Below are 21,233 nucleotides of genomic sequence, written 5' to 3'. Positions count from 1 at the left end.
GGGGGGGGGGGGGGGTGAGGCTGCAGCTGGTGGCAGATGCTGTCCACAGCGGCATCTGGTGGTCGAGTGTGGCACTGCACCACAGGCTGACTGGCCAACCACGGGCAGGGCCGTGGCATTTAGCTGGAGGTCTATGGAGCCTGGGCCCCATGGGCAGGGCCTCATTGGCTGTCAGGGGTCCTGAGCCCTGCTGCTGCCCTGGAGTGGACTTGGCTTGGACTTGGGTGAAGCCCCTCCCCATCCAGCCCCCAAACCACGCCTCCCACCTCTCCTGCTGCCTGGGGAAGGGAAGGGCTGGGCATGTTCATTTGGGCAGAGGGACTGGCTCCCGCATTCGCACAGGAGTGGGATGGGGGAAGAGGCTTGCTGGGGGAAGTGGGGTCCCTGCAGGCTGGGGCAGGGTTAGGCCTTGCTGCCCCGTTAACTGTTGCCCACCCTAGAGTGGGGTACTAATGTGACCTCCTGTCTGTGCCCCTTCAGGTGGCCCCCCCCAGCTCCCCGAGAGCCCATCCCGAGCCCAGGGCCCAGGTAAGGTGGTGTCATGGTTAAGTCCAAAAAACGGGCCAACAGGGCAGTGGGTGTTCCTGCTGCTGGGGGACCTCTGGAATCAGGATCTCAGAGATGGGGGCTGGGGCCACAGCTGTGAGGGTGGGGTGGGCTGTTCTTCCCTCCTCTGGGCTTAGCTGCTGAGGGGAAGGGTGAGGTGTGAGGTGTCGGCCCAGGCCCCTGGCTGTTTCCAGACTCTACTCCACCCTGGACTGACCATCCTTTCTCTTTGTCCCACAGTGGCCACACACCCACCCTCCAGCAGACCAGCATCTGGGCTCAGCAGTAGGGCGTCAAGGCACTAGCTGAGGGGGCCCTGCCTCTGGGCTCCAGCCCGAAGGGACCCAGGCTTTGGTGACAACTAAGGAGGGACTCCGTGGGCCCAGGACTCTTGGCCCCGCTCTTCTCTCCAAAGGGCTGTGGACAGCTGTTCAGCCTCTGGCTCGGTGAGGGTTGTGTGGCCGTGAGGAAGGAGCCCTGCCTGGAACTCTGCAGAACCCCAGCGAGTGGACAGGCCTCGGCTACATGGCTGCACAGGGCAGCAGAACATGCTGAGGAAGCCCTGCCCCTCCCTGCAGCCCCAGGACTGAGGGCAGGTGTGGGGCCCCCGCCCTCTGAGCAGGTTCTTCTGGTGCTAGGCCTGGGACTGCTGCAGCTCAGCCGCTGCAGACCCGGAAACGCAGCCCGGCCCCTATTTATGTGGAGGTGTTCGTGGGCAGCTGTGCAAGCCCGCCGCAGCCCTGGGTTGGCTGGAAGCTGCCCCTCCATCTCCTGCCCACAAACAGGTCTGCAGGGCCGTGAGGGGTCTCCAGGCTGCAGGCTCAGGTACTGTGTGATGCCTAGTAAGTTAAAGGAGTAGTGGCTTCCCTGTGGCCTGTGTGTGTGCTGTGTTATGCTGGTTCCGCACGGCTCCTCCCTGGGGCACTGAACAGGAATCTCTCCCTGGACCAGTGAGGCCCAGACAAGGTCCCCCGGCCCTTCCCAGGGATGGAGGTGCCTCAGAGTCAAGTTCCCGTGCTGGAGAGGAGAACTTTGGGGCTGTCCCAGGCTGGGCTGATGGGTCAGCAAAGCCCGCTCATGGCTCAGATGCACCTGAGCCCTAGAAAGGGGCCAGTCCCAGGACATGCCTGTGGGGAGAATGGCCCAGGGGAAGGAGGGCAGGGCCCCAAGGGCAGGGCTGGTGTGGAGAGCAGCCTGCACAGGGCCGACCTGAGTTCAGCTTTTCCCACCTGCCCTACACCAGCCTCAGCAGTGGTGGCGGAGGGGGGACAGGCCATCCTCCTGAGGGGGTGGTGCTCACGGGCCAAGGCAGAGGTCACCTGGAAGGGTGGCACGCAGAGCACAGGTGGGGGGTGCGGGGCTTCTCCAGAGGGTGGTGGCCAGTGGAGCGGGCTGGACCCAACTGTGACATGGACACTGCCCTGAGACTCTGCCTCCACCTCCCACCCGAAGAAAGCCCCCTTCGGTCTGGGCTGTAGCCCCCTCTCCCCTCCCCTCCAACACCAGTCAAGGTAGCTGATACTCCCAGGGGCACCTGAGGGGTACGGGGAGGATCCCAATGGGCTTGGTGACCCTAGACAGACAGACGACAAGGGAATGACATACAGTAGAGAAAGCCAAGCAGACTCCAAAGTAAAGTATTAAGACTCTGAAGTCAATGCAGGGATAAGGGGTGGCAGAGTGGAAACGTGACGTGGAACAGACTGCAAAGACGCGGTTGTGGAGCCTGGGCATGGAAAATGTGCAAGGCGAAGGGGCGCGTCCCACGGACGGGAGAGCGGAAACCCCTCGGTAACGGATTTCCAGCTCGGGAGGCAGCAGAGAGGACTCAAGAGAGAGCACACAAAAGCGAGACTAACCGACGGGGGTGAAGGAAGTGTCGATCAGCATCCATCCGGCTGAGGTCCTCAAGAAGGAAGGCGCCATTGGCATGAAGCGGGCGAACAGGCCTTCCCAGATCTGCAGAGCGGTCTCAGGCTGGAAGGGCGCACAGGGCAAACAAAACACAAATGGAAAAGCCACGGTCCACAGAACTTTAAGAGCATCCGCAGCTAAGAGAAATTCTAAAGTGCCCAGAGGAGAAAAGAGGGATGGGAACCAGCCTGACATTACACTTTACAAGAGAAACACCAGAAGCCAGAAAACAGCCATGTTCTATCTTCTGGGGGCTGAAGACAACAGTTTTGAAACCTGAATTTTATGTCCTGCTAAACTATCACCGACACACAGTCTCCAAGGCCTCTCAGTACATTTACCACAAAAACCTGATTTGAAAATGATCTTAGAAAAAGTTCTCCAGCAGGAAGGGAGAGAAACCCAGAGAGTGCTGTGGGGGACGAAGTCCCACATCTCCCATGTGGCCCAGCCACTCGCAGAGAATCGAAATAGTCCTATTACTCTACAATGGGAGCCTCAGACGGTCTCACCACAGGGAGGTGACCCTCGTCCTGCTCGGTGGAAGATGTGGACGGTGACCAGCTGCAGAAAGTGCTAAGGCAGAAGCCTAAGTGCAGATTAATGAGAGAGAAGTAGCCACGAGGATGCTCCGCATCTACACGGTCCGCGGGAAATTTAATCTGTCCAATGGAAGGCGGGAAAGGAGGGAAAACAGAGCATAATAAAGAGAAAATAGGGTAATAAATCTAATGTAAAATGGTTACAATCGATGATTGAAAAACAGACCCCTAGACTGCATTAAAAATATAATCGACAGTATCTTGACCACAAAAGTTATACTCGAAGGACGGACAAAGAAACATGCAAAGGAAAGCTGGCCGGGGCGGGCGTTTCTATTTCAGGGTGAAAAGCCTGTGTCTATACATTTATACACACACACACACACACACACACATTTATAGAGCAGTGTTGGACGTAACAGGTAGAAGTAAATAATTTTAGCTGGTGATTTTAACAAGCTCTTTACAAAAACCAACGGGTTGAACAAACAAGACGCAGCGATGAAAAAATGTGGACCAGCCTCCACCCATGCTCCATGTGTGTTCATACTTATATGGTTTATTCATGTATGTACACCTTTGTATCTATGTATATAAGCTTTACACTCAGCAAATGGAGAAACATTTAAGAAAACCCAATTTCTTTCTTTGAAGACTAATAAAAAAACTAGCAAGACTGACGAGTTTTTAAACATGAAGCAAGAAAAAAATATATACAGAAGAAGGAAGAATTAACTACAGACACAATAGAGAGTAACACATAAAAAAAAGAATATTATGAACAAATCGGTACCAATAACTTTGAAAACTTAGGAAAATGGATAGATTTTTGGGAAGGCGTAAAATGTCAGGATTGGGATAAGTAGATATTTAAAAACATGAACGAACCAGTAGTTGAAGTAAATGCAAGTAATAATGAGAGATCTGCCTGCATCTCCCTCTGCCACCAGCCCCTGTAAACCCCACCCTGGCACAGATGCTGGGGTGCATGGTGTACCTGACGTTCAAGACACTGAATCTATCTAATACGATGTGTTCCAGAAACTTTAAACAGGAAAAGCACCTCACCTCATTTCATGAGGCCTGTATAGAACATGGTTCTAAAACCAGGTGGGGACGGTACAAGCACCATGGCATGTACGCAAAAATCCTACATAAAGCATTAGCTATTCGAGTAAAAGTATTTAAAAATGTTATCAAGTTGATCAAATGGGGATTGGGCTTGGTCAAATGGAAGGACAGTTTAACATCAGAAAATGTGTCCATGTATCCGGGGAGAAGAGAAACCAGACGATTGTCCTGATCAGAGCAAAAAGAACATTCAACAGAGTTCAACACCTGTTTAGGATTTTAATTCTTGGAAAACTGGGTACAGAAGGGAACTTTCTTGACAGTGGTTGTGTGCAAGCGTCATGTTTAGTGGAGAAACCAGTGAATTTAGGTCTGTTCAAACGATTCCAGCACCGTCACCTGGTCCTGATTGCACGGTTACTGTTCTGCACAGCCCTGACATTACATCCCAGAGCTCGTGGTTGACCAGCCTTCCCCATTAGGTCTGAGGAGGCAGGGGCACTGCTTGCTTCATGCTGGAACCTGGGCCTGGATGTGGGTGGGCTCGGTCAACGTCGTTGCAGGGGTAAATCCCCGAGAGGGTCAAGCATCAGAAGATGATGTCTGCATATGGTCATTCCTCCCCCATCTCAGCAGAGCTCGGAAGGCCCTAAGCAGTGATGTCAGAGGAGAAAAAAACTGGAGGTGAGAGGATCTGCAGGGAAGAGAAAACCCACGATGGTTTTCAGGGGACAGGATGCCCCCTGTAGAAGACTCAAAAGGGTCAACAGACCAATTGTTACAACTAATGAGAATTCAACAAGGTTGGCAATAAAATAACATAAAATACATAAATTTCACAAAACCTACAAAACCCAGTAATTCTTCAACACCAGCAACAACCAACTAGATGTGCAACACCGTCCAACGTGGCAGCAAGACCCATAAATGTATGGGAATGCATCTGAAGAAAGTTTCCTCATTTGCTTAACTCTTTCAGTAGAGGTTTTAAAGGCTTATGAAGGGGACCTGAAAAAGGAAGACAATGGGGTGGGGGGGATGAATGTGATGTAATAATGTCACCCACCCCCAGTCCTTAGATCGGATGCAATTCCAGTTTTGAATGAAAGGCCCATCAACGGAGTCAACAGGTGGCAGCTGGGAGCACGATCAGCAACGTCTAAAATGGTCAAGGGTCTGATATGGACAATGGGTACACAGAACGATGGACACAGGAAGTGAGCAGAAGTCATGGTGACCGAATGGCCAGCCAGTGTAAGGAGAGGACGGTCCTGCCAGGACCAGAGATCTGCAACTCGGAACCCTGGAATATGGCTTTACTCGGTACACAGAACGATGGACACAGGAAGTGAGCAGAAGTCATGGTGACCGAATGGCCAGCCAGAGTAAGGAGAGGACGGTCCTGCCAGGACCAGAGATCTGCAACTCGGAACCCTGGAATATGGCTTTACTCCCACGAGGGCAAAAGTTAGAGGGTCAGAGCGTTCTAAGTGAAGCACGGGGAATGAGGGACCCCTGGGGACAGCCCTGGAGCCTGCTGCACTTAGTGCGTCTAATGCCCTGAGGTCCCAGCCCACGGCCACCGGAGGGCACGTGAGGAGGGTGCACGACTGCGTGGCTGGCGGTAGAGGGCGTCAGGCGCCAGTTAGCAGAAAGGACAAGTCCAGGGCAGTGCAGGCTCTGGAATGTTCTGCAGAGATTAGGAACAACGAGCCAGATGTGCAGACAGTGGCACAGGTAGATCCCATGACGGTGTTGCGTGAGATGAGAGGCGGAGATAGGCACACACACCCTTTATGGAATCACCGCTCCATAAAAGGACACGAGTGTACAGGGACACCCTTGGGTTTGGGGACATAACACGTGGGGGGGTGAAGGCGGAGGAGCGGGAGCAAAAGGAGACGCTCCCGTGGGCCTCCTGGCCTGGCTGCGGATGGACTCAACCCTGTGCCTGGATGAAGGCACAGGAGGCCTGGGCTGGGGCTCTGGCACTTCTGGACTTGCTGGCGTGGCTGCTCAGGCCCTGCTTTTCTGCTCCTGTGAAGCGCATGCCTCCTGCTCCCACCTCCCAGAGGGTGCTGGGGTGGGTGCCCACCTAGAACCAGCCACTGTCCACTCTGCCCACTTAGGGCTGGGCAGTGAGGTTTGCTGAGATGAAGGACCACAGCCCTCGGCCCGGCCTTGGCTTCCCCAGCCAGGGTGGCCTTGGGGAAGGGGCTCAGGTGCAAGGCCCCAGCACCAGCCCCCCACTCCCCACTGCCCTGCAGACACACAGTCACCAAGGTGCCCCTGAGGCAAGGCTGGAACATTGGACACCTCGGCTTTCTGGTCCCACTGGGGCCCCTTTGGGCACAGGCTTTGCTGGGGTAGGCTGGTGTCTTTAGAAGCGTCAGAGGCCCCCTGCAAGCACACTGACCCCAGCAGTGGGTAGAGGGTTTTGGGACCTCAGTTTCTCCGTTGGCAAAAGGACAGTCTGTACAGGACAAAAGCGTGCCTGGGCCATGCAGCTGGACAGGAGGAGGGGCTGGGCCTGCTGAGCCGGTGTGGCAAGGTCCTCCACAGACAGGGAAGTGCCACCTGGGCACCCAACACTGAAAGGACAGTGTGAGGTCCTTAGAGGAGCAGCTCATCTAGAAGGAGACAGGCTCTCAGTCAGGCAGCCTCCAGTTGGGAGGTGGATGACAGTCCCACTGGGTCCATACTGGCCCTGTCCTGTTGAGGGGGTCACAACACCTGGACCAGCCAGGACTGGGCTGCAGGCTAAGCAGAGGCCCTTGGAGGGGCTCCAGCCAGCACCTCTTGTGCTCCTCTTCTCCATGGACTCCACCCCTGCCTGGGCCCCCAAGGCCTCTCTGTGGCCTGGGCCCTGCGCTGACTCTGCCTGGAGGGGTCTCCTGCCCTGAGCAGCGCAGCCGCCCCCAGGGCCCAGGGCCCGTCCTCCCTCCTCCAGGGGCAGCATCTTGCTCCCTTGCTGATGAGGTGGAGGATGCTTTAACAGACAAAAACTGAAGCCTAGAGACTGAGTCACCTGCCCTAGGTCACCTGGCTACAGAGTCACAGGAAACCATCTCCAAAGCTTTCCAAACCCACTTTGCTGTGTTAATGGAACAGGTACCTGGCAGGGGAGGGACGGTGGGCCACCCTGCCCCTGCCTGACCCGGACCCTCGGGGGTCAGCGGGGAGAAGGAGCAGGAGGACTACGGGGCAGCTGTTTACACACAGATGCTGCCCGCCTGCTCCTGCCAAACACGCGCACTCACGCACCCTCCCCCTTGAGCCGCCACCTTGCCCCACAGCAGCTCCAGGAAAAGAGCAGGGAGTCAACCCAGCTCACAGGTGGGAAGATTGAGGCCAGAGATCTCCATCCATCTGGGCAGTGGGAGGGCTGGGCCCCATCTCATGTGGCTCAACCCCCTGACCATATGCCTTTCCCTGAGCCCTGGCCCTGCACCTTCCTGCTAAGTGGCCTCTGACCAAAGCCCCCACCTTCCCAGGATGGCCCTGCTCAGGCTGCCAGAGGCCGTGAGGAGAGGAGCTGGACCTCCCTCCTGGTGCAGAACTCCCCACCCCACCCCACCCCGGCTCAGTGGGCTTGGCTTAGAGCAGCTCCCCCTCACTCAGCCCCTGGCCCAGCCCCCTCCCACTGGTCCAGGCCGACTCCGCTCCCTCCTGCACCTGGTCCTGCAGCGGTGCCAGGGCTGGGGACGCGGAGGGTGGCCTCCCAACATCACCATATCTGGCTCATGTCTGGGTGAGGGAGACACATCCCTGAATTTCCTATAGAAGCCGCAGTCCCCGGTGGATCAGGGCAGATTCTCAGGCATATCTGGGAGCCCCCATCCCCATGACAGCACTCCCTAAGCCGAGAGGCAGAAGCACCCACTGGCATGGAGCTCGGGAAGGCTGGCAGGGGCTTCCTCGCAGGCCGGGGACCACTCCTCCCACCTGGCCTAGCCCAGGCCGGCTGACCAGCTCAGGGCTGCCTCTCCTGCCTGCAGGTCCCAGGAGGAGACGGGCTAGGAGGGGAGGCCTGTGGGGGTGGGGCTGCCTCCAGCCCCAGGGAGCTCTCGCCGATGGACAGATGTGCCAGAGCCAAGGACAAGCATCGGGGACCATACATGGGGGGGCCCAGGCCCAGCGCACGGCACCTTGGCAATTTCCCTGGGACACAGACTGTCATGGTCTTTGCTTGGGCTCAGATTCACTGTGGAAATCCAAGTGTTGAAGAAATACTTTAATGTCTTTGGAAGTCGCATAGTTGACAGTTCCCTACTGGCACTGCAAGGTCCCTCCCTCTGGCTGAACCTCCTCTCAGAACACTTCTCGAAGCACTCAGGGCCCTTCTTGTCCTGCTGTAGGTAGGAGTGGTGCGGGAGGGAGATGGCCCCACATTGTCCTTGCTGATAGCATTGGCTGTCCCCTATCACTGTCACCCAGGGTGCAGCTGACCCATGCATGCACAGGAGGGTGTGCGGCACAGTGGCCAGGAGCTGGGGGAGGGGCTGGGCTCGGCTCCTCCTGGGGACTTGGCCTGGGGTCAGGGCTGGTGTGGCCCCAAGAGCTTGCAGAGAGGATGCTCCCTGGGGGCAGGTAAGGTCCTCCTCCTGTGAAGTGTCCAGAGCCCAGCGCTGCAGCCGGGGGCTCTTGGCAAGGGCCCACCACACTCGCTGAACCAGGCACAGCCACTTGCTGGTTGGGGGCCTCAGACTGGCTCTCGTGGTGCCCGAGTGACAGGCTACACGTCCGTCTCCACCCGTAGCCGCTCCATCCTGCGCACGTTGCCCTCCACAGCCACACGGCTGGTGATGCAGCGTGCGAAGTCCTCGGGGAACCAGCCCGTCTCTCCATCCCGAAGCCTCTCGCCGTAGAGCCACCCTGAACCCCAACAGGGGCAGAAGGGGTGAGAGAAAGGCTATGGCACCCAGGCCCTGACGCCCATGCCCCCATCCCCTCTGAGCAGGTGCTGGGTCCCTGAGAAGGTGTCAGGGCTGAGCTCAGCCCACCCAGCATGGCCCCAGGCTGAGGACACAGCCCTGTTGGCCTGTGCGGGCACCTGCTGGGGCCCTGGTGGAATGGGGACCCCCAGGAGAGCATGGACACCCCATCCTCCCCACTCACGACATTTTGATCCTACAACTCAGGAACACGAGTCCTCCCTGATGAAGTCTTTGAGGGAGGAGGCAGGCTGTGGGCACACACGGGTCACCTTGCACCTCGGTGACCTCTGGACCTTCACCCTGACTGTCACTCAGAGCCTGCCTGTCCCCCTGCCCACACCCCAGGCTCACCATCCTCCTGCTGCAGGACCAGGACCACGTCTGCCTGCTGCAGTGTGATCTCGTCTGCCTGCTTGGCAAAGTAGGCCTTGGTGATCTCCACCTGGGGCAAGTCTGTGCAGGGGGAGCGGGCGTCAGTGACAGGCTGCCCAGGGCTGGGTGGGCTGGGAGCTCTCCGCAGCCCAGAGGCAGGCAGGGCTCCACCTCCCAACAGCCTCCAGCAGACACATTCCCCCAGGGCTGGGTCTCAGGGGGGCCTGGGAAGGCACCCGGGTGTCCCAGCATGGGGACAGGTGGCAGCTTCCCTCAGGCTAATGCAGGGCCCCTCCAGAGGCTGTAGGAGAAGTCCTCCTGCTTTTGGGGCCAAAGCACCCACCTCGGGCAGAGGGCACTCCCACCCCTAAGAGGGACAGAGCAGGGCCAGAGCTAGGAGCGAAAGATCTATGTGCCACCCTGCTCTGCCCCTGTGGCCTCAGTTTCCCCTAGCTACTGGGCACGGACAGTGTTCTGTCTCTGTTGCATAGAGGGCGAGGCCTCCTGAGAGAGGGAACCCAAGAACAGAGCTGGGTCTGTGTGCACAGGTGGGCACATGTACTTGGGGGTGGGGTCCTGTGAGGTGGACTCCCCTCTCCTGGGCTAGTCCCCTGGTGGACAGATCTGGTCGGGGCAGAAGGCCCACCCCCACCAGCACTCACCTCCCTTGCTGGTGGGGCCCTGCGCCTCCCTCTCCCTGTATGTCAGCACCGTGATCCACCGGGCCCGGTCACTCCTGGGGGCCAGAGAGAGCGTGAGTAAGGCCTCACGGCTGACCCCGCCACCTGTCCCCTGGCTTCAGATGCCCATCCTCGGGGGGCACGGTGAGAAAATTGGGGGTGGGGAAAGCGAAGAGCGCCGGCCCCAAGTCATCCGTGCTCCAGGTCAGAGCCAGGTGGCCGCTGCACGCCCAGGTCGCAGACTGCCAGTCCCAGGCGACCCCGTCCCTGGCACTGGGCCTGCACTCCCGGCCTGTCAGCTTGCTATGACACACTCGGCCTCAGTTTCCTTGCCTGGAAAGGGGCCCAGTGATGGCCATGGTCACAGGGGAGCTGGGCGGGAACATGGAGACGGGCCCACCCTCGTGCCTTCCTTCCACAGGGGTCCACAGAGCCCCTACTCGGTGCCTGCACCCATTCAATGCACTGGGCCCGCCCCTCCTGTCCTGACCTGCCCCGTCCCCTGTGCTCCTGCCCCGCTGGCTGTCCACAGTGCTGCTCTGTGGCAGGGCGCCGCTGCCTCAGAGCCTTTGCACGGCTGTGGCTCTGCTATATGCCCCTCCCCCAGCGTCCCCAGCCTCCATCCCTCCTCTCCTTTGGGTTTTGACCCAAATGTCACCTTGCCCAGGAGGCCTTCCCTAGTGGCCCCTGCCCCCTTCCCTCCTTCCTTTTTTCCTAGTTGTCACTCCCTTCTGGTTATCTGCTGGTGTGTGTCCCCTCCAGGGACGCAGACTCCACAAGGATGGGCTGTTTCTGTTTTGTTCTGCCTGTTCACCTATGCAGCGCCTGCCACACGAAAGTGCTCGGAAACGGTTGTGGGATAACAGACGTGGCTGAGCAGACAGACTGTCCCTGGGGAGCTGGCGTGCGCGTGGGCCTCGGGTGTCCCCCCCGCAAGCCCCTCTTACGCGGAGTCTGTCGAGAGCAGGATCTGCTCCTGGTGCCCCTCGCTGTTGCGCAGCAGGGTCACCTGGAAGGGGTAGGGCACGGACGAGCTGCGGTTGCCGCCCCCTGGCAGTGGGAGCTCCGAGGGCTCCAGCTTCTCTGCCTGAACGTGGTCCATCTGGGCGTAATCCTGCACCATGTAGCTGTCGTCGCTGTAGGATGCTGGTGGTCAGTGGGACACAGTAGCCCGGCTCCCCCCTGCCCCCCTGCAGCAGCTGGAGCCCAGCAGCCACCTGGATGCTCCCGAGAGCCCCCTGAGCCCGAGGAACAGAGGCCATGAGCCTTGAGGTCCTCCTCATGGCCTGGGCAGGCAGACCCAGGTCCCCAGGCAGAAGCCAGAGCTGGCACAGTGAAAGTCACCTGGTCAGGCTCCCCCCTGCCCCCCTGCAGCAGCTGGAGCCCAGCAGCCACCTGGATGCTCCCGAGAGCTCCCTGAGCCCGAGGAACAGAGGCCATGAGCCTTGAGGTCCTCCTCATGGCCTGGGCAAGCAGACCCAGGTCCCCAGGCAGAAGCCAGAGCTGGCACAGTGAAAGTCACCTGGTCGCCCCGTATTGCTTAGACCCCAACTCTGAGGCTGGAAGGGCTCAGGCCGGCTCCCTCACACTCCTCCTGACCCACAGCCCAGTGTTCATGGAGCAGGGCCCACCTCTTCTTCTTGGTGACCACCAGGACGTCATTGAACAGGAACAAGTAACATGTCGGCCGGCTGCTAATTTTCCGGAAAAGCCCAGTTTCTTCCACCAGTAAGAGCTCCCCACGCTTCAGCAGCCAGCGGGAGGCAGAGATCAGCGGGAGGGACTGGGGGGACAGAGCCAGAGGGGTGAACAAGTCCCCTGGTGGGGGGCGAGGATGGGTGGGGATCGATGGTTGCCCCCAGGAACTGGGTGACCAGCGGGCCATCCCCATCGGGGCTGGACAGAGGAGGGGACAACGGGATGTGTCCAGGCCATAAATAAAGGCTGTTCGGTCGGCTGACAGGTGCCAGCTCCACCAGGCCTGGGCCCAGACGCTGCCCAGCAGCCCAGCACAGCCCGGCCAGCCTCCAGCCAGGCCCATGGGCTTGCTGGGCACCCAATGAACGTCCCACCCAAGCAGAGGCCAGTCCTGGGGAAGGCTCCACGCGCCCCTCGCCTCAGTGTGGGGCAGGCAATGGCTTCTGCCCACAGACTCAGCAGCTCCTGGGAGCAATGGCCTGGTCAGGCCTGGCGCCAGGGTGGGAAGAGCCAGCCTGCTCAGGACGGCCACATTCTGGTGTCTAGGGGCCTTCCTGAGCCCCGATTCACAGAGTCCCCTGCCCCACCTGGTGCTAAGTTGGTGGAGCTGGGTGGGGGTGGAGGGATCACAAAGATGGGGGGACGGGTGGGCAGAGCAAGAATGAGCAGAAATGTGCACAGCCCTGCCTGTCCCCAAACACAGGTCTCGACACCCCCACCCACTGTGGACTCTGAACCCCAGCGCCTCCCACCTCTGAGCCTTTAGAGCAGAAATGTGCACAGCCCTGCCTGTCCCCAAACACAGGTCTCGACACCCCCACCCACTGCGGACTCTGAACCCCAGCGCCTCCCACCTCTGAGCCTTTACCCCTGCCGCTCCCCCACCTGGATCCACCTGCTCTCCCCAGCCCCCTTGCCCATCTGAAGCACCAACTTTGAGACCACGGGGGTTGGGAGCCCCACTCGGGGTCTGCCGGGCCTGGGATCAGCCCTGCTCAGGCCTGGGATCTGTACCGCACCACAGACGCGAGAAGATCAGGAGCCGAGCACATGGCCTGCGTGGGGTGTGGGCTCAGCGACAGCGGCTGGAGGTCACCACCCTGACACCTCCTCCATGAAGCCCACCCTGGCCCATCCAAGGGGCCCCTCCCCTTGCCGGGACCTCTGAGCCCTTCGCTCCTACTCAGTGGCCCTGACCTATGGCAGCCTCTAACTTATCACCCAAACCAGGGCACCTGTGAAGGGCAAAAGGGCAAAAGTGGACAGGGCAGCAGAACAAGAGGCCCAGGCATGTCCACCTGCAGGGGTGGCCACTGGGGCCACCCTGGACAACACGAGGACAAGGCCAGTCTGTGGGGTCGTGGGGGCAGAGGTCTGAGCCCTGCCTGCTTGGGAGGGGGTTTGGGGTTGCCCAGGCCCAGGCCCGGGCTGGAAGTATTTTGCCTCTTCCCCCGAATCCAAGCCTCGCAGGGAAACCTGAGAGCTGAACCCTGAGGTTCCCTTCTCTCCTCAGTCAGGTCCTACCCAGCCTCTGACAGGCCAGCAAGGAGCCCTGGCCCAAGGTGAGCCCACCGACTGGGCCTGCCACCTGCTGACCCCTGGGCTCGATCACCCAGGGACTGGGCCTGCCCTCTGCTCATGCAGTCCTGGGGCTGGGGGCAAGGGCCAGAGAGAGCTGCCCACCCACTCAGCCTCGGCAGGAGGGCTGTGAAGCTGAGTTGGGGCAGGGGTGCACAAGTAATGCTCCCAGATGGGGAAACTGAGGCCTGGAGAGATCAAAGGCACTCCCAAAGCCTCCCTCCTGCCCACAGGCCCCGGGGGTGCAAACCCTGACCTCAGACAGAGGACAACGGGGAAAGCCAGGTGGGGAGTGGTCTGAGAGAGGCCTGCGGTGCCCAAGGCGGGCCACTGGATGCCTGGGGACGGCACGGCACCTACCTTGACTTTTCCAAAGTCCAGCTGCGTGTGCAGTGTGTACAGCTGCTCCATGCGCTCCATCCTGTGGGCTCCCTCATTGCACTGCCGCACCAGCTGCAGGGGGTGCGTGCTTGGTGGGAGCCGTGGCCTGGCCCACTGAGTGGGCCGTCCCCACCGGGCATGCCGTGCCCCTGCCCAGTGCACCCAGGCTTCACCTGCCTACCAGCCACTGCCTGCCCACAGCGCCTGTCCTCATGGTGGTGCTGGGCTGGCCTTAGCCCCCACCATGCCATGGGCTCACCGATTATGTGAGCTCCACTGGATCTGGGTTTCCATCTCCCCATCGGTGCCACAAAAAACTCGGGGTGGATAAGCCAAGAACTGTCCCTGCCCCAGGTCTATGCCATTGGGTGGGGTGGGAGTGTCCGGCACTGAGGTTGGGGCTGGAGGTGGACACGGTGCCCCCTGCCCTACACCCCATCTTTTCAGCCCCAATCCCTGCCTCACCTTACTGATGGCCTTCAGGGCGTGGCTGGCAGCCTTGTACCTCTCGGGGTGGCCCTGGGTCTTGAGGCAGAGTGTCTGGAAAGGACACAAGATGTGAGGCACCAAGCCTCTCCCACATCCCAGGCATAGCAGCCTGTCCCCTCGTGGGGCAGGGGCTCCCCTATCAACATCAGACACCAACTGGTGGCTGCAGGGCAGTTGGGGGGCCTCAGAGGGCTCCTGCTGGGCCCCACCAGTGCACACAGCCCCCTAGTGGCCTCTGCACCACCTGGGGCTCTCGGGGCAGGCCAGGTTGGGTTGGAATGGGAGCCAGCACCACGCCCCAGGACCCACCTCTTCCCACCCCTGGCCATATTCGTCTGGCCTTGGGAATGGCCAGTGGAGATCCTCCTCTGCCAGCCCCAGTTCTACACTCCCCAGGGGTCCCAGAGAGTCTAAGGTTTTGTGTGTCTTGGGCAGCCGACCCCCTGAGCACCCTTTGAGCACCTGTGCAGCCTGTGGGGGCTTAGCTCGGATGCTGGCACATGTGTCTGTGTGCACATGCCTGCATATGTGCGTGCATGTGCCTGCATGTGTGCATGCACGTGAGTAAGCGTGTGTGCACCCTTCACCTGCAGAGCCCCTCTGCCCTGTGGGCTGGCATCTCCGACACACTGGCCATGCCAGGGAATCCCTCTGAGCTCCTTTCTCCACCCAAGAAATGGGAGAGTGAGGGGTGCGTGGGTGACCTCGGAGGGCCACCACGGCAGGGAGGTCTGGGGAAGGGGCATCGGCAGGTCTGGGTGTGCCGGTTCCAATTCATCAATGTGAGCCAACCTCATGAACCACCCGTAAGTGAGCACGGTTCCGCCAGTGCTGCAGCAGCCCTGGTGCAGCGAGCTGTGGGTGACAGGAGTTACCGTAGCGACCGTGGGCTATACCGATTATTAGTCATCTTAGAATCATCGTCACAGCTGTTTGAATAGCACAGGTAGGCAGAGTGTGGAAGAAAAGGCCACGAGGGAGCAACGTTCGACTGAAGGTGGGGGCTCCAGTGGTGGGACCCCAGCAGCGCAGTTCCCACAGCTGGCCAACCACAGGCCCCCTGCCCCAGGCCTGCTTCCCTCGGGCTGATGCCTGGCTGGGTACTCACATCCGTCAGCAGGGGCAGCCGGGTCACCCTCTGCATGGGGAGGATGAGGAAGGAGATCATGGGCAAGCTCCCGCATGTGGGCCGCTTCTCGATCTCTCTCAGGACCTCGCGGAAGGCGGCGTTGCTGCTCCTGCAAGAGAGGATGGAGCTGTCCCTCCAGGTGCAGAAATCAGGCAGAACCTACGGAAGCCAGGCTGCAAGCAGGAATGTGCTTCAGGAGACCAAGGTGCCAGAGTCTCCCAAGCCCAGGCTCCCTGGGACCCCGGGGATGACCCACTCACGTCAGCTTCTGCAGGGTGCGCTGCTGGTAGACCTCGTTGGAGCAGTAGGCGACGTAGGGGTGGAAGTGCTTCTCAGCGTGCTCCTCTAGGATGTCGCTGATGTCCTCCACACACACCTGTGCCTTGTGCCGCTGCTCCAGGTCCTCAAAGAACCTGCAGGCGTGTTGGTAGACCTCGTTGGAGCAGTAGGCGACGTAGGGGTGGAAGTGCTTCTCAGCGTGCTCCTCCAGGATGTCGCTGATGTCCTCCACACACACCTGTGCCTTGTGCCGCTGCTCCAGGTCCTCGAAGAACCTGCAGGCGTGAAGAGTGAGGGTCCTGGTTGTTCACCGCCACAAGTGCATGTACACACATCATGCAGATGTGCATACACACGTGTGCACACGGAATACAGGTGTGCATATGCCCACACGTGTGTACACGCAATACATATGGACACATGCACACACGTGTGCACACAATACAGACGTACATATGCACACATGTACATGCAATGCAGGTGTGCACATGCCTGCACACACACACACACACACACGCGGCAGGAACCAAGCTAAGTTCCCGGTGGCACATGGGGCAGGTGCTTGGTGGGGTGGCTGCCCAAGCCGATGGGACCTCAGCCAGGGCCTGGGCCAGTGCTCACTGCAGAGCACTGTGAGCCACAGCTCTCCCATGGACACCCCAAGACAGAGCAGCTCCTTACATCTGAAATACCCGGGTGCGCGCCCTGGCCCTTGGCAGCAGCACCCACCCTGGGCCTGCCCCGGCAAGAAGCTCAAGGACAGAAACTGCCACCAGTGAGGGAGACATAAGTGCCTGTCTCCTGATCACACTGGGGGGGTGACACCTGGGGCCCTGAGGGACCAGGGAGGTCTCCCGCCTCCAAGGACAGGTCCCACATCTTGGTGGCTCTGCCGGCAAGCTCCCTGCTGGGCTTCATGGACCATCCACTTTCACTGAGTCCCACCCTGTTCTGGGCGGGCAGTCAAGGCCAGGGTGGGGGGGCGAGACTCCCTGGAGGTGACCGCCACCCCTCACCTCCTCCACACCCTGGCCTTGGTCCAGGGTGATGAGGGTGACGTGAGCTAACACTCAGTCAGAGAGTGGCCCAGGGTCAGCCCAGTGTTCTGCTGCCACAGGCTGCCACTGCCACTGTGCTGGGCCCAGCTGGACTGCAATGGTTGCCTGGTGTGTGAGGCTGAGGGCTGGAGCCTCCAGTCCATCCTGTAGACCCCGAGACTGCTGGACTCTGAGGTCCCACCCACCTCTCCAGGCCCCAACAGCTGTCTGTCTGAAAAGCCCCTTCCCCAGCTGGCAGGCAGGCAGGGGCTCTTCAGGACTCCCTGCTCACTGGGCCCCAGCTGGACTCTCCACCCATGTGGGGACCACGCTTCCTGCAAGTGGGAACATTCTGAGAGCCTCTGGCCCTTGAGAAGCCCTGGCAGACGGGATGGCATGTCAGGAACGGAGGTCCCTGTGGACAAAGACTCCAGAGGAAGGGGTAGGCCCAAGCTGCCTGAATGCAGGCCACCACACGTGCGTGCAGAGGCAGGCCAGGCGGTCAGCACTTCCCATGGGCGACTCCAAGGGTTTCCAAAGGTCTGGGACAGCCTGCCATCAGCCACTGATCCAGAATAGCATGTATTCCTGGGGGAAGGGGCACTGTGAATGACCAGGAGCGGCGGGGACCCATCTGGGAGAGGAGGCCAGAGTGTCCCACCCTGGGGACAGCAATGACCAGTCTGAAGCCCTGTGGAGTCAGAGGCAAACGCTCAGCTGCTCATTGCAGAGTGGACCACACTCAGAGCACGTGGAGTCTGCACAGCACGGGTCAGCACTGGGGCAGGGGCAGCCGTCATCCCAGATGCCCCCCGCCTCCCCTGACACCCCCACCGCTGAGTCAGAGGTTGGGAGTTTCCCATGACCAGTCACTGAAGCTCTACAGGAAGCCCCCGTCTCCAGGGATGAGACAGCACCCCCCACCGTGGCCCTGAAACTTCCTGGGGGCCACCCCATGGGCAGCAGACTGGGTGGGGCTCAGCAAGGGGTGGGCTGATACTGTCCTGAAGGAACCAGCAGCCCAGCCCCACGTGCACAGCGCCACACGACCCAGCCATCTCTACGACCCCACCCACGTCCGCGACGGGTCCCAAGGCACCCACCCCATTGGGTCAGCCACAGGGCCAAGGCTCAGAGGCAGGATGACGCCCTGGGTTTCCTGAGAAACAGGGAGGTGCAGGGCTGAGCCTGCACAGGTGCACACCTGAACTGCGCCCTCCGAGGAATTACATGTGCGTGCACGCTCATCAGGCATGCGCACACCCCCCACGCGGGCCTGCAGCGGCACGCCCACCCTCCTCCACCTCCACACCCTGCAACCAGAGCCTGGGTTGGCCACCAGACACCTCTATGCGAACATGACCCGGGGCGGCCACTCGAGGCTGCCTCTTGCCCAGTCAGTACCCCGCAGGTGCTGCCCACTTGGGTCATGGGCCCTCTGTGCTGGTGTCGTGGTGGGCATGCGCCCATCAGCAGGCAGAAAAGAGCCCCGCCCCTCTTGAATGTCCAGGACGCCCATATGCCCCGTGCCCAACCTGTCCCCTGGGGCCAGCTCTCGGAGGTTGTCGTGCTCTGTCCAAGCAGCTGCTACAACCATCCCATCCACAGATGCAGACTAGGGCTCTCCCAGAGCCTGCCAAGACCCTCATGGAAGTGACAGCCTTCCAGGGCACCCCTCCCAAGAAGCTGGGACCCAGGGGGACACAGACCCGGTGACCATGGAATGGGGAGACTGTGGTATGGGCTCACTTCTGACTGGCGCTCAGGACGTCCAGGATGTTAGAGAAAAGGTGGTGGTGCTCTGTCTGCGTCATGGTGGCCCGCAGCTCTCTGGACTGCAGGAACTCGGCCACCAGGATGCTCAGGCTGTGCTGGTAGGAAAACTCGGACGTGAGGATCTCGAAGATGGCCTGCGGCGAGAGGAGACGATGTGGCACAGCCCCCGAGAGGGGCCTGGACGCACCACCCCCCAGGCATGAGTGTGACAAGTGCTCGGGACCAGAGAATGTGATCTGGGAGGCAGGGGCAGGTGGGGACGTGGGTCCCTGGGCAGGCCCTGGATGGGGCTGGGAGCCTGGGGATGTGAGCCGCAAGTCCTGGGGTTTGTGCTTGACTACCATGAGCTATGTGACACTGAGCAGGGCTCCCGTCCTCATCTCAGAAGCGGGTAGTGGTAGCCCCCACCCCAAGGCTGCCCTGAGGACTGCACAGGGGCTCAGGGAGTGCCTGGCACGGGGTGGGGGCGAGAAGCCCTCAGCCATCACGACGGTGCCCAGCCCAGGAGGCGGCCAGTGGGTGGGTGGCAACGTCCCTGTGGCTCCTGCCCATCCCCCCAGGGTGCTGTGTGGTCCGCACCTCAGACTGCACCCCCTGCTCCGTGGCCTCACCTCCTGCCTCTTGCGCTCCTCAGTGGACAGCCTGTCCAGGATGCCTGACTCCACCACCTGAGGGGACACAGGCCCAGGGGTTACAGGCAGCACGTCCTGGAAGCTGGAGCCAAACTCTGCCCTGTCCTCCCTCTGCTGGACTGAGCCAGCGTGGAGGACAGTCAGGCCCAGATGAAGCGGGAGCCCAGGCTGGCCCAGGCAGAGCTGCCCTGCATGGAGCAGCTGCAGCCACTGTAGGTGGGGAGGGGCTCTTGTCCCTAAGATGTTCCCAGAGGATGGTGAGGCACAGAGCCCACCAGGGAGGGACAATGTGGAGGGCAGGACCACGACACAGACACCAGGCACATCGGCACCCTGCTGGAGAGGTGCAGGTGACGCCAGTGTGCCAGCATGGTGGCATTGCCAGAGCTCTACCTCCTGGGGGTCCATGGCTGGCGGGTGCCTTGGCCAGAGCATGGCTCATCTGTCACAGCATGCTGAGTTCCTGCAGAGCACTCCTGGACAGGCTGGCCACTGCACTGTCCAGGTGCCCCCTCTGCAGGACCACGGCCACCCCAGCTGGTGCCGTCCGCTGCCCTCTGACCAGCCCGCATGCCTTCTTCTTCCCAAGCTTGATCAGGCTGGGGTCAGAATCGCAGGTAGTGTCACCAGAGTGCATTATCCTGGACGCCACCCCAGACTAGGGGAGAGCATGCACACCCAGCAACCAGCACTTCCAGACCTTTTCATCTATGGAGAGGTAGCCTCCCTGCCTGCCCTCACCCCCTTGCTGGGTGCCCCCCCGGCCGAGGGTCCCACAACACACAGTAGTGTGGAGCACTGTGGGTGGTCACAGTGCTGTGCCCCCTCATCCCACACAGGATGGCAGACAAGCAGCCCCATTGTACTGCAGATGGAGAAAGAGCCAGGCCCCGCCTGCCTGACACACCCACGCTCCACGGCAGTCCCCTCCCATGGCCCTCAGAGGACAGGGTCACGAGTCTGTCCACCCACGGCTGGCTGTGCCCTCGTAGGGTAGCAGCCGCCCCTCTCACACACTGAGAGCCTAACAGCTCTGGAGGGTGGGGACAGGCCCCCATTTTCACATGTGGAAAGTGAGGGGGTGGCTTGGCCCTGGGACATGGCCGTGTTGAAACCAAGCCTGGCCCCAGACCCTGGGCCCTCCCCTCCCCCACGGCCTCCCCACGCAGACCCTCCAGCCTTTCCCTGGGGCAGAGCCAGGGAAGGGGGTCCCTGTAGGGCAGTCTGAGCAGGTCGCCTGTTATGACAGCAAGAGACAAACTTGAGTTCCCAGTGACCACCCCCAAGGTGTGGAGCCAGCCCAGCAGGGACATGGGGAAGACCCCCCAGGGCAAGCTGGGAACAGCCAAGGAGTTTCAGGAAAGGTTGCTCGCCCTTCCTGGGAGGACCTGGGCTGGCTGCATGGGGCTGGCATCACGGGGATGGGAGGAGAAACGGCCAAGTGGCCTCCTGTGACCCCACCTGCCTCTCTGGGCTAGCTTCACCCACCACCCTGGCCCTACCTCTGGGAGCTGGCTCCAGGTGACGGGGGCAGGTCGGTAGCTCTTGACCACGATGGTGGTGTCCACCTTCCGGGCTCCCTCGGGGCTGGAGGGCTCATCGAGCACGTCATCATCAGACTCCTGGCTGGTGTTCAGGCCCCGCTCCCGGATCTCCTGATAGAGCCGGGGGTCTGGAGGGAGGAAGAGTCACCTGCAGGCCTGGGGTCTCCAAGGATGCCTTGTCCCCTAGAGCCCCTGAGAGCATCAGGCAGCGCAGAGCCCCCCAGGGCAGGCTCCCCTCGGGTGGGCTGGCTCCCATGGCTGTGCATGCTGAGCCCAGGAGACAGGCGGCGGCCCAGTGCAGAATGTGGCACCGTCAGACCAGGGCTGAGCTAACACACGAGAGCACCCGCAGGGGCCGGCTGGGCCTGCCTGGGGGAGGGAGGCTCTGGGTGGGCCTGTCCTCGGCTGGGCTGCAGGGCACTGGGCAGTCCATCCTAGCGGGCCAGCCACCTCCCCTCAGCCTCCCTGTGGGGTGTCCTTGCTGTCCCACCCTGCAGCAAACTAAACACGGTACTCTGGGCTCTCGCAAGGCCCAGCCATCACCCCCCACCGACCCTCCCCACGCTGGGCTCCCTTTCAACCTTGGAGACTCCAGGCAGTGAACTGGTCTCATCTCGGTCCCACTGGC

General features: G+C 60.8%; 2 protein-coding genes across 2 annotated transcripts in view; one reads left to right on the top strand and one right to left on the bottom strand.

The window, feature by feature from the left end:
• MEGF6 (multiple EGF-like-domains 6) overlaps window positions 1-1,418 on the top strand; it is a 113,584-nt gene extending 112,166 nt beyond the window's left edge. The window contains exons 36-37 of the mRNA XM_008574553.1: window positions 481-528; window positions 787-1,418. Of these exons, the coding sequence (XP_008572775.1) occupies window positions 481-528; window positions 787-851 (113 nt within the window). The 3' untranslated portion in view covers window positions 852-1,418. The remainder of the gene's footprint in view (window positions 1-480; window positions 529-786) is intronic.
• Window positions 1,419-8,292: 6,874 nt separating this feature from the next.
• Window positions 8,293-21,233, bottom strand: part of ARHGEF16 (Rho guanine nucleotide exchange factor (GEF) 16) — a 19,646-nt gene continuing 6,705 nt past the window's right edge. The window contains exons 3-14 of the mRNA XM_008574552.1: window positions 20,564-20,733; window positions 19,041-19,097; window positions 18,403-18,563; window positions 15,598-15,750; window positions 15,317-15,446; window positions 14,185-14,259; window positions 13,699-13,791; window positions 11,694-11,845; window positions 11,010-11,198; window positions 10,045-10,118; window positions 9,362-9,463; window positions 8,293-8,948 (exon numbers count right to left, since the gene is read on the bottom strand). Of these exons, the coding sequence (XP_008572774.1) occupies window positions 8,809-8,948; window positions 9,362-9,463; window positions 10,045-10,118; window positions 11,010-11,198; window positions 11,694-11,845; window positions 13,699-13,791; window positions 14,185-14,259; window positions 15,317-15,446; window positions 15,598-15,750; window positions 18,403-18,563; window positions 19,041-19,097; window positions 20,564-20,733 (1,496 nt within the window). The 3' untranslated portion in view covers window positions 8,293-8,808. The remainder of the gene's footprint in view (window positions 8,949-9,361; window positions 9,464-10,044; window positions 10,119-11,009; window positions 11,199-11,693; window positions 11,846-13,698; window positions 13,792-14,184; window positions 14,260-15,316; window positions 15,447-15,597; window positions 15,751-18,402; window positions 18,564-19,040; window positions 19,098-20,563; window positions 20,734-21,233) is intronic.

Source organism: Galeopterus variegatus, unplaced genomic scaffold (genome assembly GCF_000696425.1).
Source record: "Galeopterus variegatus unplaced genomic scaffold, G_variegatus-3.0.2 Scaffold1065, whole genome shotgun sequence".
In the NCBI taxonomy this organism is placed as follows: Eukaryota; Metazoa; Chordata; class Mammalia; order Dermoptera; family Cynocephalidae; genus Galeopterus; species Galeopterus variegatus.
The sequence above is the reverse complement of the archived record's forward strand: the minus strand, read 5'-3'. Positions and strand labels throughout refer to the sequence as shown.